Raw genomic sequence first — 14278 nt, 5'->3', positions numbered from 1 at the left:
ATCATTGAATCTAATGAGATAATTAACTTTTTTATAAACCTTATTTAACTTTAGTCCCTTTTCAACTACTTTTGGTGTTATCAATTTATTTGAACAAATGAATGATTTAACAACGTAAACATGTTATACATATATAATTATCCCGTCAAACTTATTATTGTTCTGGCAAAATATTGAAGGTAAGGTTGTTATTTCACAATAAAAACTAAATATAATAAAATTTCAATAACTTTAAACTATAAAGCTTAATATTAAACAATGAAAAAAAAATACTAAAATGAAAATCTAAATCAAACTACATTTAAGAAAATTAAGTTCACATTTTATATTTTAGTAGAGATACATATTTCTCTAATATTTAGGATAAATCACTTCAATACAATAAATATTAATATATATATTTTTAGTATAATAATAAAAATTACAATTTTAGTATAACAATTTTAATTCTGTTAGTTTAATTTGAATTTTATTGATGATTAATATGATTAAATTTGTGATTAACTCTTAATAATTGTCACATGTATTTAATTAAATAATTTAACTTTAATATATAAATAATCTTTAAAGGATTTATCACTATAAGAAAATGTCTTGTAACAATCATGTCATTAAAATGTAAAAATTAGTCATTAAACTTATTTATGATCGAAATAACAACCAGATTACAATAAAAGTTCTAATGACAAACGATTTAGCGACCTTTTTTTCATCTATCGTTATTTTGGTTTGGTCATCCCAAATTTTAGATACCAATCCAACAACACAAAATTTAAAATTCTTAATAGTTCTTTTAAAATAATTACATATTAAAGTTAAATTTTACTCCAATAAACAAACGTAATAATTATTAAAAATTAAATAAGTGTTCAATTACTTTAAATCATCAAGGAAGTTCAAATAAAATTAATAAAATTAGAATACTAAAATTGTAAATTTTATTATTGTACTAAAAACAAAATAAATTAATAGTTCTTGATTATTTATCTAAAACTTTACATGTTATTAGTAATACTTTTCTATATTTAAAAGGATTATATATATATAAAGAGGGAGACTGTTTGATGGAGAAGATATGGTATTGTGGTTTTGTTGAAAAATATAAAATGAAGTAAGCAAATGATTTAATTATTGTTGGCGAAATATTCATTATGTTTGCTGAACATTGGTGATGAGGATTCTTCCTTATCGAACCCTTAGCTAGACAAAGGTCAACAATAACGAATTGATATTTGATGGCACTATGGATTTGACTATTCTTTCCATGGCACTCACTCCTCCACCACCACACATGCTCATAGGACTTCATAAATTCCATCCATGCCAACACAACCAGAATATGCTCTTTCTTCTTCTTTTTCCCCTCATCTAATACTTTCATTTATCAATTTTAATCTTTCAAAATATTTTCTTCTCTAAAATAGTTATTTTTCTGTATTCAACTACATTTTCTGTTCTTAAAACTCATATCATGACATTTTAGTCTAAAAATATTAATTGAAACATCTAGATTAAAACCAATTTGAGTCATGATATTCCTAAGCCAAACTGATTAACAAGCTCTTGCTGCTGCTACATACTTAGCTTCACAAGTAGATAATGCAACAATTGACTGTTTCTTTGATGACCACAAGCAAACAGTCTTTTCGATCATAAAACAATGACCACTAGTGCTCTTCCTCTCGTCTGAATCTCCACCCCAATCACTATCAGAGTATCCGATAATCTCAATCTTCTTAGATGAAGAATAAAATAGACCAAAAGTTGCAGTACCTTTGATGTAGCGCATAATTCTCTTTACAACTTGTAAATGAACTTGTTGAGGTGACTCCATATATCGACTGACCAATCCCACAACATAACATATGTCGGGTCTAATACACATGAGATATCTAAGGCTCCCAACAATCTGCTTAAAGTATGTTGCATCTACAGTTCGCCCATCACCTTCCTTCGTGAGCTTAATTCCAGTTTCAATTGGAGTCTTAATTGGGTTTGAATCCTCCATCTTAAACTTCTTTAAAAACTCAGCAGTAAATTTCCTCTGATGATTGAAGATTTCATCGTCTCCTTGGATGACTTTAATGCCCAAAAAGTAGGACATAAGATCGAGATCAGTCATCTCAAATTCCTTCATCATGATATCCTTGAAGTCACCAATCATTTTGAGATTACTTTATGTAAAAATCACATCATCAACATAAAGACATAAAATTAGCAAATCTCCATAATCATTAGTCTTTACATAAAGACCATGATCTGATGCACATATTTTGAATCCAGTGGCATGAAGAAATGAATCAATCATTTTGTTCTAAGCTCTTGGTGCCTGTTTAAGACCATATAAAGCCTTAGTTAGTTTGTACACCTTCTCCTCTTTGCCATATTGTATGAAACCCGACGACTGCTTTACATAAACCTCTTCATCAAGTGAGCCGTTTAGAAATGCAGATTTAATGTCCATTTGGTGAATTTTCCATTGCCTTTGTGCAGCTAACTCAATGATTAATCTCATTGTTTCCATTCGAGCTACAGGAGAAAATATTTCTTCGTAATCATAGCCTTCTCTTTGCTCAAATCCCTTTGCCACCAACCTTGCCTTGTATCTATCCGTCTCACCATTTGCTTTCACTTTAGTCTTGTACACCCACTTCACATCAATTGCTTTGTGTCCTTTTGGAAGATCAATGAGCTGTCATGTATTATTTTTCTCAATCGCCATCAATTCTTCATTCATAGTCTCTTGCCATTTGGGATGTGGAATGACATATGCAAGTCTCACGGGTTCTGATACCACTTGATGGGAAAACGCACGCGGAAACAACCCACATAATCACAAATCAACTGTAGAAATGTGGTTTGGTCGCCAACTGCAACCTACATCCACACGGGCAACAATTAGGTTTTATTTCATTCCAATTGCCCACTAAATTAAAAGCACAATGATCTCTTTAAATAGAGATTATAAAGGGGACACAATGATTAAGCCCACTCACTAAAATATGGTGTCTAGTCAGCCCAACCCAATTGGTCCTGGCTTCACACTCAACAATCTCCCATTTGAAGCCACGGAAAAATGTTCACATGCGTTTTAACGGTGTACATGTACTTCTATAATCTGTCAACGAAACTTAATGTTCCACCTCTAGTTGCCACCACCCTTCTTAATTATATTGAAGACTTCATTGAAACTCCCTTGAGTTTCAACACGTTCGTCATGACTGAAACTACCACTGACCCGTCCTTTGTTCCTACCGCCTCCCACTTACACGAACTGTCGGATCCTGGAATAGCTTGAGAACAAACATACTCCATACTCAACAAACCTACTCCATACTCTCCTAACCCACTGTCATCTAGGAACCTCAGTTGAAGCACGACCCGTGCTCTCACTACCATAAGTACCTCTGACTGGTCTACTTGAACCTTTCCAGTTCATCTTGAATCTGGCCTATGGCTTTGGGTTTCTCTCTTGTAAAGACAACCATCTTCTGCCCACGAGATTCTGTGAACCGGACTTTGTTTATCTTCCAAACTGGGACGGTCACTCCCTTAAATGGTAATTCTACCATATACAGTGAACCTCTCTTTCTTTCGCGGGCCATAACAAGATTTCCCTTGACGACCTTCCACTGCTGATTTCCGAACTTCACATCATGTCCCTGTTCGACCAACTGTCTAATAGAAACCAAACTCTTTTTGTCAAGCTTGGAACAACTCTGACATCCTTCAAAGTCCAGAAACCGACTGACGTCTTCAATACTATGTCACCCATGCCCGTAACATCAATAGTTATGTTGTATGCTATAATCTTACCTTTCCAAAGTCTCTAATAACTAGATTCTGCGATGCTACAACTTCACTGTTGTGGGTAGCATGAAATGAAGCATTAGAATTCATGACCCAGGAATCTACACTGTTATCCGCGCAACAAACTAAGGGGTCATCGTCCACAAAATCTTCTGCAATGTTGACTTGTTTATCATTTGGGCATTGATTCCTGAAATGCCCCACCTCCTTGCAGTTCCAACATGTTACAATTGAGCAATCCCGAGTCTTTGACTGACTCCTTCTTTTGTTCTTGCTCCCACTATCTCTGATATTTTTCTTACCTTTGATGACATATAGTGATTCACTAGATGATTTCCCGGAACTCCTTCTTCGGACGTCCTCGCCAAGAATGAGATCACAAATCTTCTCAAAAGTGAATCCATCGGGTCCCGCTAAACTGGTAACTGTTGTAACCGTTCCAGACCAACTGTCAAACAAAGACGATAGCAGTAGTAAAGCTTGAACTGCATCATCGAACTTAATGCCCACTGAAGTAAGTTTGACTAAGATTGAATTCATTTTATTAATGTGCTCAGTAACTGAATTGTCTTCCTTCATCCTTGTGTTTACCAATTCTCTAATCAGAAACACCTTGTGTTTGCATATGGTTCTCGTTCATGTTAGACAATGCTTCCATGATACCTTTCGTTGTTTTCTCCTTCAGAATGTTGAATGCAACATTCTTGGTTCTGATCAAACCTGCCCACTCTGCATCAGACACCTTTTCTGGTTTGTCACAAAACACCACGTCCAAATCTTTCTGAACTAACAAATCCTCAATTTGCATTTTCCACCAACTGAAATTTGTACCATCGAATTTTTTAATTCGGAACTTCCCGTCTTCTGTCATCTCAAACGATTAGACGAGATACTCAGTGCAACTAATTTCATATCTTGATAATTTTTTTTAAATCAAGAACACAAAAATTGCACCACCCAAAATCATTCACCAACAGACCTGGTCGCAGTCCCCACTGCACTGGCGCTCCGCCGCACTGGACCGCAACTGTCAGGACGCGCACCGTCGCTATTCGCACTCCGCATCACCACTGTTGATGGTCACTGTCGTCGCACTACACTTCGTGCCGTCTCAAACCAACACACCTGCAAAACGCACACGCAACCCTAGCTTTGGAGCATCGCTACCACCACGCAAAACCCTAGTTTTTGGATGCCACTGCAACTGCAATTTTCACGTCTCGTCGATTAATTTCAGCTGATCGGATATTTAGTATGTAAACAAACCAAGCCAATAATGTGATACATAAATTTAGGGTAAAAAGATAGAAATTGAATATATTTTTCCTGCCATTTTGAAAAAAATAAAGGGGGCAAGAAAGGAGGTTGGCCACTTCTCTTGCATACAAATTGTTGTTTGGGCATTTTTAAGATATTTAGTATGAAAAACGGATTATGAGGTAGATCTGTCCATTCAGAACGGCGTCTGGTCGCCGCGATTCTTATTCTAAAACATATTAATATCACTGTTACTTTGCTAATTAAATAAAGAAAGAAAGAAATAAGCCATACTTATTGTGTGAAGAAGATGTGGCAGTGCGTGAAGAACCCTAATGGGAATCATATCATGAGGCTTATAATTTGAGTTCATGTTACCCTCAATTTTGAACAGCCATTACGATTGATGTTAGTTGTTGGATATGAATCTGAGAATGGCATTTCTATTATTGCCAAAGCAAGCAAAAAAGATGTTGGTAATGGATGTGCATCAAAGACGAATCAATTCTCTATAATGTTTTTCACTTTCTTCTCACACTCTGCATTGCATAAGCCTATACCCAGTGAAGGTTTATTTGCTCATTAACACACTTTTTTTATAACATCTTTTCATCATACTATTTCTTCAAAATCAATCAATGTGTTCTTAGTTTTACCTAAGATAAAAATTCTACATATTTAAAATACTAATAAGTTGACAACTATACACTAAATTTTTACTATGAGGTCTTTAACTTTGAGATTGTCAAAGTAATATTTTTACATATTGAACATTATTAGTCTAAATTTCATCTAATAAATAAAAATATACTAAAAAATATATTATCTTGATTAGAAGTTGAGGTTGTCAACAATTTATATATATATATATATATATTTTAATTTTCTGAAATGTTTTTAGTAACAAAGTTATAACAAATAATGATAAAATTTTAAATTTCAATAAAAAAATCAAATATGGTAATTAATCTTAACAATATTGTTTTTGAATCAATTTGAAAGAATGGATGAGATATTTGATAATATTATTTAGGGGGGCAATTGGATTCTTGCAGTGTCACATAACAGCTTCCCCTCATAAAGCCTCACACCATGGATATGTTCTGCAATAATGCACTGGAATCATGTAAAGAAGGGTATTGTAAGGAAAAAAAAAATACAAAAGGAAAGTGTGCACATATGCATTGTAGTTTCTTCCTCTATTTAATTCATTTTATTAAATATTTGAGCAGAAAATTCTAATTATTATAACATTTTTATCTCACTCCTATAGTGTTATTTCTGGTAAAAAGATATTTAAGATTTATTAAAAATTATATTATATTTGACCTATAATTAGAAGTTCATTAGAAAATGAATTTTAAATTTAATTTAATATAAAATTGTTCGATCCAATAAATTTTTACTAAATAGATGTTATGTAACTCTAGTAATATTAAAAAATAATTTTAAGTTTAATTTAAATTTTTAAGATTGATTCATAAAAAATAAGTTTATACTTATTTATATATATTATAAAGTATTTTTATTTATAATTGATGTAAAACCTTTATCAGAAATATATTTACTCTTCTCTAATATGTAACTTTTTTTTAATCAGAAGAAACATAGAAATAGAGAGCAATAATAATTTTTTATATATATGCATGCTTAATATAATATATTATTAGTGAATTTAAAATTTGCCTGGCTAAATAAAAGGGAATCATGTTATTTTCTATGATCTATATTAATAGAGACTACATGTATATAACTAAAAAAGTTATTTTGATTGCGAAAGAAAAGGGTTGGTAAGTTCAATGACTTTCAAATTAAAGTTTTAAAAAACAACAGATTTGAAGAGTGAATTTACATATCCATGTAATTAAATTGATTTCAACATTCCTTTTCTTTCCCATATCTATTTTTTTCCATTTTTTTCTATTTTTTCTTATTTTATTTATTTATCTGTATTTATTTTCTATTTTTCTTCAATTAAATATATTTTAAGTTTTACCGGCATAATTTTGACATTCTCAACCGATTGTTTAAGTGGAAATTACAGCTTTTTATAAATTTTTCATCTATTTTAATTTAATTTTTTTATTCCATCAAGCTTATTTCTGAATACTAATTGCAATCTAATTCCATTGAATTTATCTATATATTATAAATTTCTTTTGAACTTGTATTCCAATAAAATTACATATAATTGGTTTAACTTATTTATTAAAGTAATCACTTATTTTTATCATATTTTTTAGATTTTTTTTGAAAAAATAATATAAAATTGCAGCAAACATGCCATGAATACGTTCAACTTGGATCATTTCAACATAAACTGCAGTAAGCCTATTTATTTCCTCCCTTTCAAACACATAGGGCCTATAGGTAGCTTACCTTATTTCGATTAGAAATTTTATAATTTAAATATATTATTGAATTGTTTTTATTTTAGATTATTTAACGTTTTAAATTCTAATAAATTAAATTTTAATCTTTTAATTTGGATAAAACATTTAAATTAGTTATTGTACTGGTACGGCCGGACGACTCAGTGAGTCGGTCAGCACTCGGTCCATATCGCCACCTAAGTAATAAAGAGACGGCTACGTCACACGTGTGTGGCCGACTGATTCACAATGTTCAAGTCAAAGCATGACTAGATTAGTGAGACTAATCCATGGTTAAATGGTGGCTTAACACAACCCTAAACGTAAATCAACTCCTTTAACCTGATCCAACAGTGAAGGCTCATTAAGGTAATATAAATAGCACGCATTTCAAGAATAAATGTACATTATCTAGAGTACTCTGACACCCAAATACTGACACCCAAATACCGACACCCTATCTGACTTAAGCGTTGGAGTGTCTTTTGCAGGTATCATCCCCGCTTGTGGAGCAGGACGACCGAGAGGGAGGAAGTACATCAGGTAGCACAAACACATTAAGGAATACCAGGACAACCAGATACAAAAATAAAAGTAATCGTTCTCTAGGTTCCAAATCCGTTTAAGAACCGTTATAAAAAAATAACATAGATACATTTCAAATCTATAAATCTATGAAGACGTTGACAAAATATAGATACTGTTGACAAAATATAGATACTATCAACGGAAAAATTTTCACAACAATCAAGAAATAAGTTGGCGTCTGCTAAAAAACTTAAACATGAATAATAATTGTATAAATAAATAATTCTTAGAACGTTAACTAGAAAAGTGTTGATGAAAATACTTTAGTTTACATTGAATGAAAATTAGTATTGTTAATGGTGACGAGAAAAATTTATTAATTTTAGTCAAAGAAATAACTTTGATCTATATTTTCATCATCAACATTAATAGAAAATATAATAATCCAGAATGACATGAATTAAAATTAGTGTGTAATTGATATTATATAAAATAATATCTATCAAAATTAACTGAAAAAGTTGTGTTTAACATTAATACAAAAAAATTGTTGATATTGAAAAAAAAACCCTATAATAAATCAGAAATGAAAAATAATATTAATCTACTAACTATAGAAAAATCATTTTTATTAATCTTGGTCTAAAAATATATAGTCAATCACTCATCAATTTTCATCGAGTCAACGATGTACTAACTTAACTCAAGTTGACAATATCAGAATCGAGTCAAAGATTAAATATGAAAAAAATATACAAAAATTTGAGAGAGAAAAAGTAAAAAAAAAAAATCTTTATATTTTATAAGTGAACTTAAATTTATCTAATTTTAAATAATTAAATTAGTACGACAAAATTCAAGAATTTCAACTTTTAAAATTCTTTTTATGGAAACAACATACATTACGATAAAAAGTTAATTCTTTATAAAATTAGCATCTAAGAATTTTCTATCTAAAAGCTTAAGCTTTGACGAGGATAATTCTTTGATATCTAGAGAACTGATAAATCATGTCCCTACCCACAGTATCTTATCACAGGCTAGTTTATATAGCCCTTCACCCAAGCACTGGACTCACCATCTGTATCACAAGCTTCTCTAAGAACAACAATTTCCCTGCCTCATACTTCTATAATCGTTTACTCTCCCACAAGGTAATAAACTTCTTGTATCTGCATTTACAGTTCATACCACAATAATTTATCAATTCATGCATATCATATGCAAATTTCTTCTACTTATAAATAAAACTTCCACGTTTCAATCTAAGGTTTTAAATTGTAGACCCCATTACAGCCACAACATCAGCTATGAGCCGCAATGACAGAGAGTATGCTATCACTATGAACACAGTTCCTATCCAAACAAACACTTTCACAGATTTTTTGGATGTCGTTTAATAAAACATAGGATATGTTCTATTATTACTAAAACGAAACTTTATACCATATTACAACATGGAACAATTTTAAAGTTATATTGACCAAATAATAGGTATAAAATGGTGTCTGGTAGCTTTTAATATGCAGTAGTCAAGTCAAGGTGGTAGTGTTTGGTGCCTTTCAACAAGAAATTACTAAAACTAACAATACATAAATAGATTAAACAGGAAACATGAGCTGGTCTGGTGGAGATTGGATGTGTGGTGCTTGCCAGCACATAAATTTCAAGAAGAGGGATTCATGCCAAAGTTGTGGATACCCCAAATTTGGAGGCCCTGACCCAACAGCTTACAGATACAACTTGACTGAAGCCTTGGCAGGGGACTGGTATTGCACTTCTATGAACTGTGGAGCTCACAACTATGCCAGCAGATCAAGCTGCTACAGATGTGGTGCATTGAAAGATGGTTATTCTTGTGGACTTGGAGAAAACATGGATGCCTGTGGAGGATATGCTTCTGATTGCAATCATCCCCTTGGCTGGAAAACTGGTGACTGGATTTGCACTAGGTTAGTTCACATTATCATCATATAATTTTCTTATAGCTCAACAAACAATCTGCATTTTTGTTCCAACTATAAGAAACTCACGAGCAGTGTAGTTTAAAACATGCAAAAGCTACATTTCATGTATTCAATGCTCCTTTCTTCCACTCAGAGATATAGTTATTCTTTGCCTTGCATGACACATACATACAATGAAAAAGGAGAGTGTGGGCCATGAGCCCATAATAATAATTGAGAAAGAATAATACGAATGGTGGTCACTGGTCAAAGTAAAATAACTCATTTTCTTACATATTACACAATAGGAAATATAAGAATCGATTTTTTTTCTTTGAGCTTTATTTTCTTTAATCCCATGTATCAGAATTGGCTGTGGAGTTCATAACTATGCTAGCAGAACAGAATGTTTCAAGTGCAAAACACCCAGAAATTTTGGTGAGAATAATAGTTTAACCCTCGTGAAGTTTTGTCTGTAATTATTTTGAAAACTTTTGACATGTTCGTTACAATAGCACTGGCCATTCATCCTTAGTTCCATAACACGTTTATTACTTCTTTTTCAGGTGATGCAGACTGAGAGAGCAAATTTCGACCCCCTTTAACTTCACATCTTTCTTCTGGAAACTTGTTTTCCCTAATGAAGGTCTAAGGTCCTTTGATAGAGTGATGGCCAAGCTTTTGAAAGGGTTTTCTTTCGTTGTTGTTTACTGCTAGATGTTTTCACAAGAAAGTTATAAAATCCATATATATTTTCCTTGAATATCTTCCTTTGATTTCTAACCGAGATGAGATAACTAGGCTATAAAATCTGTCAACAAACTATAACCTTCCATTATCCCTTCTTTGGTTACCCTACTGCACATGAATATTTGCGTGTGTATGTCACGGAGGCAATGTGAGAGATTAAGGAAAGTTGAGTCGAGGGATGTGTGCCGGTGGAACATTATGTTACCAAGTGCTTCAAGGATTTAACATGGGTTCTTTTACTTTTTAGTATAAATTTATAAATTTCTGTTTAAATATAATTAAATAAAACAATTAAAAATGAAGCGTTTAGCATCTTAAAATTACTTTACAATTAAAAGGGAATATTATGTTAGTAAATGCTTCGGGTTTATCTATAGAGGTGCAAATACCGGTTGTCCTTCCGGTATTGATTCACCATGCATTGACTCGCAAAATGTATGTGAAGTTATTACGTTCCGTTTAAGTAATGTGGGTTGAATCTATTGATTCATCTCGTATAATGGATGGTTTGTATGTCTGCAGGTTATCTGCATAAAAAAATTAAATTTTTATTAAAAAAATAAATATTAATCTATTTGTTGATGAGAATCAAAAGTTAGAGAAGATAATTTTGTATTTTTTATTAAGGTATTTTTTTCTGTACTTTATCAAACTTCTTCTTGCACCTCATTAGTTTTGGAATTTAATTTCCATAACATAAAAGTCAAATTTCGAAATGGAAATTTTGAAGAGAAAAAAATTTCAGAATAACATTTCCGAAACAACTATTTTACCTTTTGGAATCTAGAACAACTATTTTGACTTTCGAAATTTGATTTTTGGAATTGATCGGGTGCAAGAAAAAATTTGAGAGGATATAAGAAGAAACATCCTTTTTATTATTATGCGGACTAGTGGAATGACCCGTTCTGCCTCATCCATGACCTGCACGTGTTTCACCCTACATTTTTCATAGCGGGCTATTGATCAGCCTACATGGTTCGTCCCTACTAAAAAGGATTTAACATGGGTTCTTTTATTGTTTTTACTATAAATTTCCCTTTAAATACATAAATAAAAACAAATTAAAAACATTAAAAAATGAAGTTTTTAACAACTTAAAATTATTTTACAATTAAATGTATGAATAAATTGTTACTAGTTAATTTGATAGATTATTGTAGTGGTTAGACACTTTTTTTTATCACAAGTTGACTGAATAATCCATGTAGTGAAGAATTTGAGTTTAATTTCAAGCATGTAACAAAACTTGCCAATAATAATCACAATGTGGCAAATAAGATTACTTTTTTTACTCACTAGCCTATGAAAAATTCAAGGTAGGAAAAAAATTATATCAAAAGTTCAAGAACTTACAATTTTAAAAAAAATGCCTAAAATACTCATAATAATTTAATTTTTTGCCTACATTTTATAATTGTTGTTTAAAATGAATAAGCAACGTTTTTTTCTAAAAAATTTGAGTTAAAGACAAATAAACTTTACTATGTGGATAACAATAAAAAAAATTGTTGTTTATATCTCTTTTAAGCAATATTTTTTTATCCGTTGATATGTAAGCATGGTCTAAAGTGAAAAAATATGTAGTGAAACTATATATATATATATAAGTTGTGGTAGGTAGGAATTCTCCATCAATTCCTAAACTGAAATAGAAATAGATGTCACTATGTACAAGTTAGTTTTAAAAAAAAAGGAAAGGATTCAAGATGACTTACTTTAAACTATGTTTGGAAAACTTTTCACAAATGTCTATCAGAACTTATAAAAATTTTATTAAACTTTTTCACAAACCTTAATCAACATATAATAATTGAGTAATAGAAGCAAAAGTGATAATACAAAATTTATATTGGTTTACCAAACTATGCTATACTCTTTATTCTTGGAAGCTAAACAATAATGAATAATGAGTTTCACTATTCAAAATAAATTACAAGTATTATTACGACTACTTCTAACTTACAAAAGAGTACATAAAGTTATTATTTTTAACTATTTGACTATACAAGACCTCTTCAAGAAAAGTACATAAAGCCTTTTCAGGTTGTCAACTATAAATTCCTTTGAGTTTAAGATTGAGTGCACAACATCTCTCCAAACAAAGCACACAAAGTCTCTCTAGTCTATACTATACAAGTTTCACACTCTCTACAATCTTTACAACAAATATCACTTTAGGCAACAACATAAAATCGTGGTCTAAACTTTAGTCAATGGTTTTCCAATTGTGGAGCATTCTACCTTGAACGTAACTTAAAGACAACAATCTTTTCCCATGGTCATGTTTTCTTTTAAAATCATTGTCTTAGACTAGTAGAATAGTCAACACTTTTTTGTCAACGTTTAAGCAAAACTTTTTATCATAATTTTAGGCAACACGAATTTTAACTGACACCTTTTCTCTAGACACAGATTTTTAACTATTGTATTTACGTTTAAGCTACATTTGTTTTGCTGACACTTTTTACCGTAACTTTAGGCAACACGCATTTCAACTATTGCCTTTTCTTTAGGCAACAATTTCTTAACTATTGCATTTACGTTTAAGTCACATTTGTTTAACTGTGACAATTGCATCTCTTATTATCATTATTACTATTATTATTAACAATTTGTTTGTTTGAGGAAATCAAATTCATGTTCCATGAGTAAACATAAAACTTATCACCATTATACAAACAAATTTTGTAGTCATGTTATGATTATTATTATTATTAATAATAAAATTATTATTATTAATATTATTAAATTTATTATTATGATTAATAATGATATTAATATTGTTATTATTAATTTTTATTATTAACAATATTAATAAGTATATATGAATAATTTGGATTTGGATTTTAGAACTAAAGTTTGTTTTGAATTTTGATTTATAAACCAATGAAAACTATTTAGATTTAGGTGCATATTGGATAATGGAAAACAAAACAAAAGGTATCATATATTTGAAATTCGAAAGCATACTTTTTTTTTAATTTTATTAATAGATTAATTAAATGTGATTTAAAATATTCATAATTTCAAAAAAGTTGGCTCACTAAAAAAAATCACTTTTAGCGACCACCAAATTCGGTCGCTAACAGTACAATAATCGGTCGCTAAACGTATTTGCGACCGAAACAGTCACCAAATAAAGATGGAAGCAAAATCCCTAGTCACAAAGCCTTTAGCAACCGAATTATAAAGTAGTCGCTAATTTGCACCCATATTTTGGTGGCGAAATCGGTCGCAGAATATTTGGTCACCAAAATTTAGAAACCAAATTAGCAACCGAAATTACGGTGGCTAAATCGGTCGCATAAAATTTGGTCACCAAAATTCATAAACCAAATTAGCGACCAAACTTTTATAAAATATTGGTGGCTAAATCGGTGGCTGAAATAGAGGTGATTGCGACCGCCATTTTCGGTCGCTAATGGATTAAATTAATTAATTAAAAAAAATTTGGTGGCTAATTCGGTGGCTAAATGGAGACCGCGACTAATTTGTTTCGGTGGCTAAATATTTTTCTTAATTACAGCGACCGATTCTATTTCGGACGCTAATTTTATTTTTTTTGTAAAAATAGCCACAAAATCGATTTCGGTGGCTATTTTTATATGTATT

General features: G+C 31.0%; 2 protein-coding genes across 4 annotated transcripts; one reads left to right on the top strand and one right to left on the bottom strand.

Annotated features, from left to right (window-relative positions):
* Positions 1-1552: 1552 nt before the first annotated feature.
* On the bottom strand, positions 1553-2164 carry LOC137822382 (secreted RxLR effector protein 161-like). The gene has a single exon (XM_068627269.1). It carries the CDS (start codon positions 2162-2164, stop codon positions 1553-1555), a length of 612 nt encoding a protein of 203 aa, XP_068483370.1.
* A 6832-nt stretch (positions 2165-8996) lies between these two features.
* Positions 8997-10676, top strand: LOC137821354 (uncharacterized). Of its 3 annotated transcripts, none has more exons than XM_068625907.1 (4): positions 8997-9121; positions 9568-9919; positions 10281-10351; positions 10480-10676. In XM_068625907.1, exons 2-4 carry the CDS (start codon positions 9582-9584, stop codon positions 10491-10493), a joined length of 423 nt encoding a protein of 140 aa, XP_068482008.1. In that variant the 5' UTR covers positions 8997-9121; positions 9568-9581; the 3' UTR covers positions 10494-10676. The 3 variants fall into 3 exon arrangements, with proteins under 3 accessions (XP_068482008.1, XP_068482010.1, XP_068482009.1); XM_068625908.1 differs by having other exon boundaries at positions 9044-9121; positions 9577-9919; XM_068625909.1 differs by lacking the exon at positions 10281-10351.
* Positions 10677-14278: the final 3602 nt, after the last annotated feature.

The sequence above is a fragment of the Phaseolus vulgaris genome, chromosome 9 (assembly GCF_000499845.2).
Source record: "Phaseolus vulgaris cultivar G19833 chromosome 9, P. vulgaris v2.0, whole genome shotgun sequence".
Lineage (NCBI taxonomy): Eukaryota > Viridiplantae > Streptophyta > Magnoliopsida > Fabales > Fabaceae > Phaseolus > Phaseolus vulgaris.
Note: the sequence above shows the minus strand (reverse complement) of the source record. Positions and strands in the feature narration are given on the sequence as shown.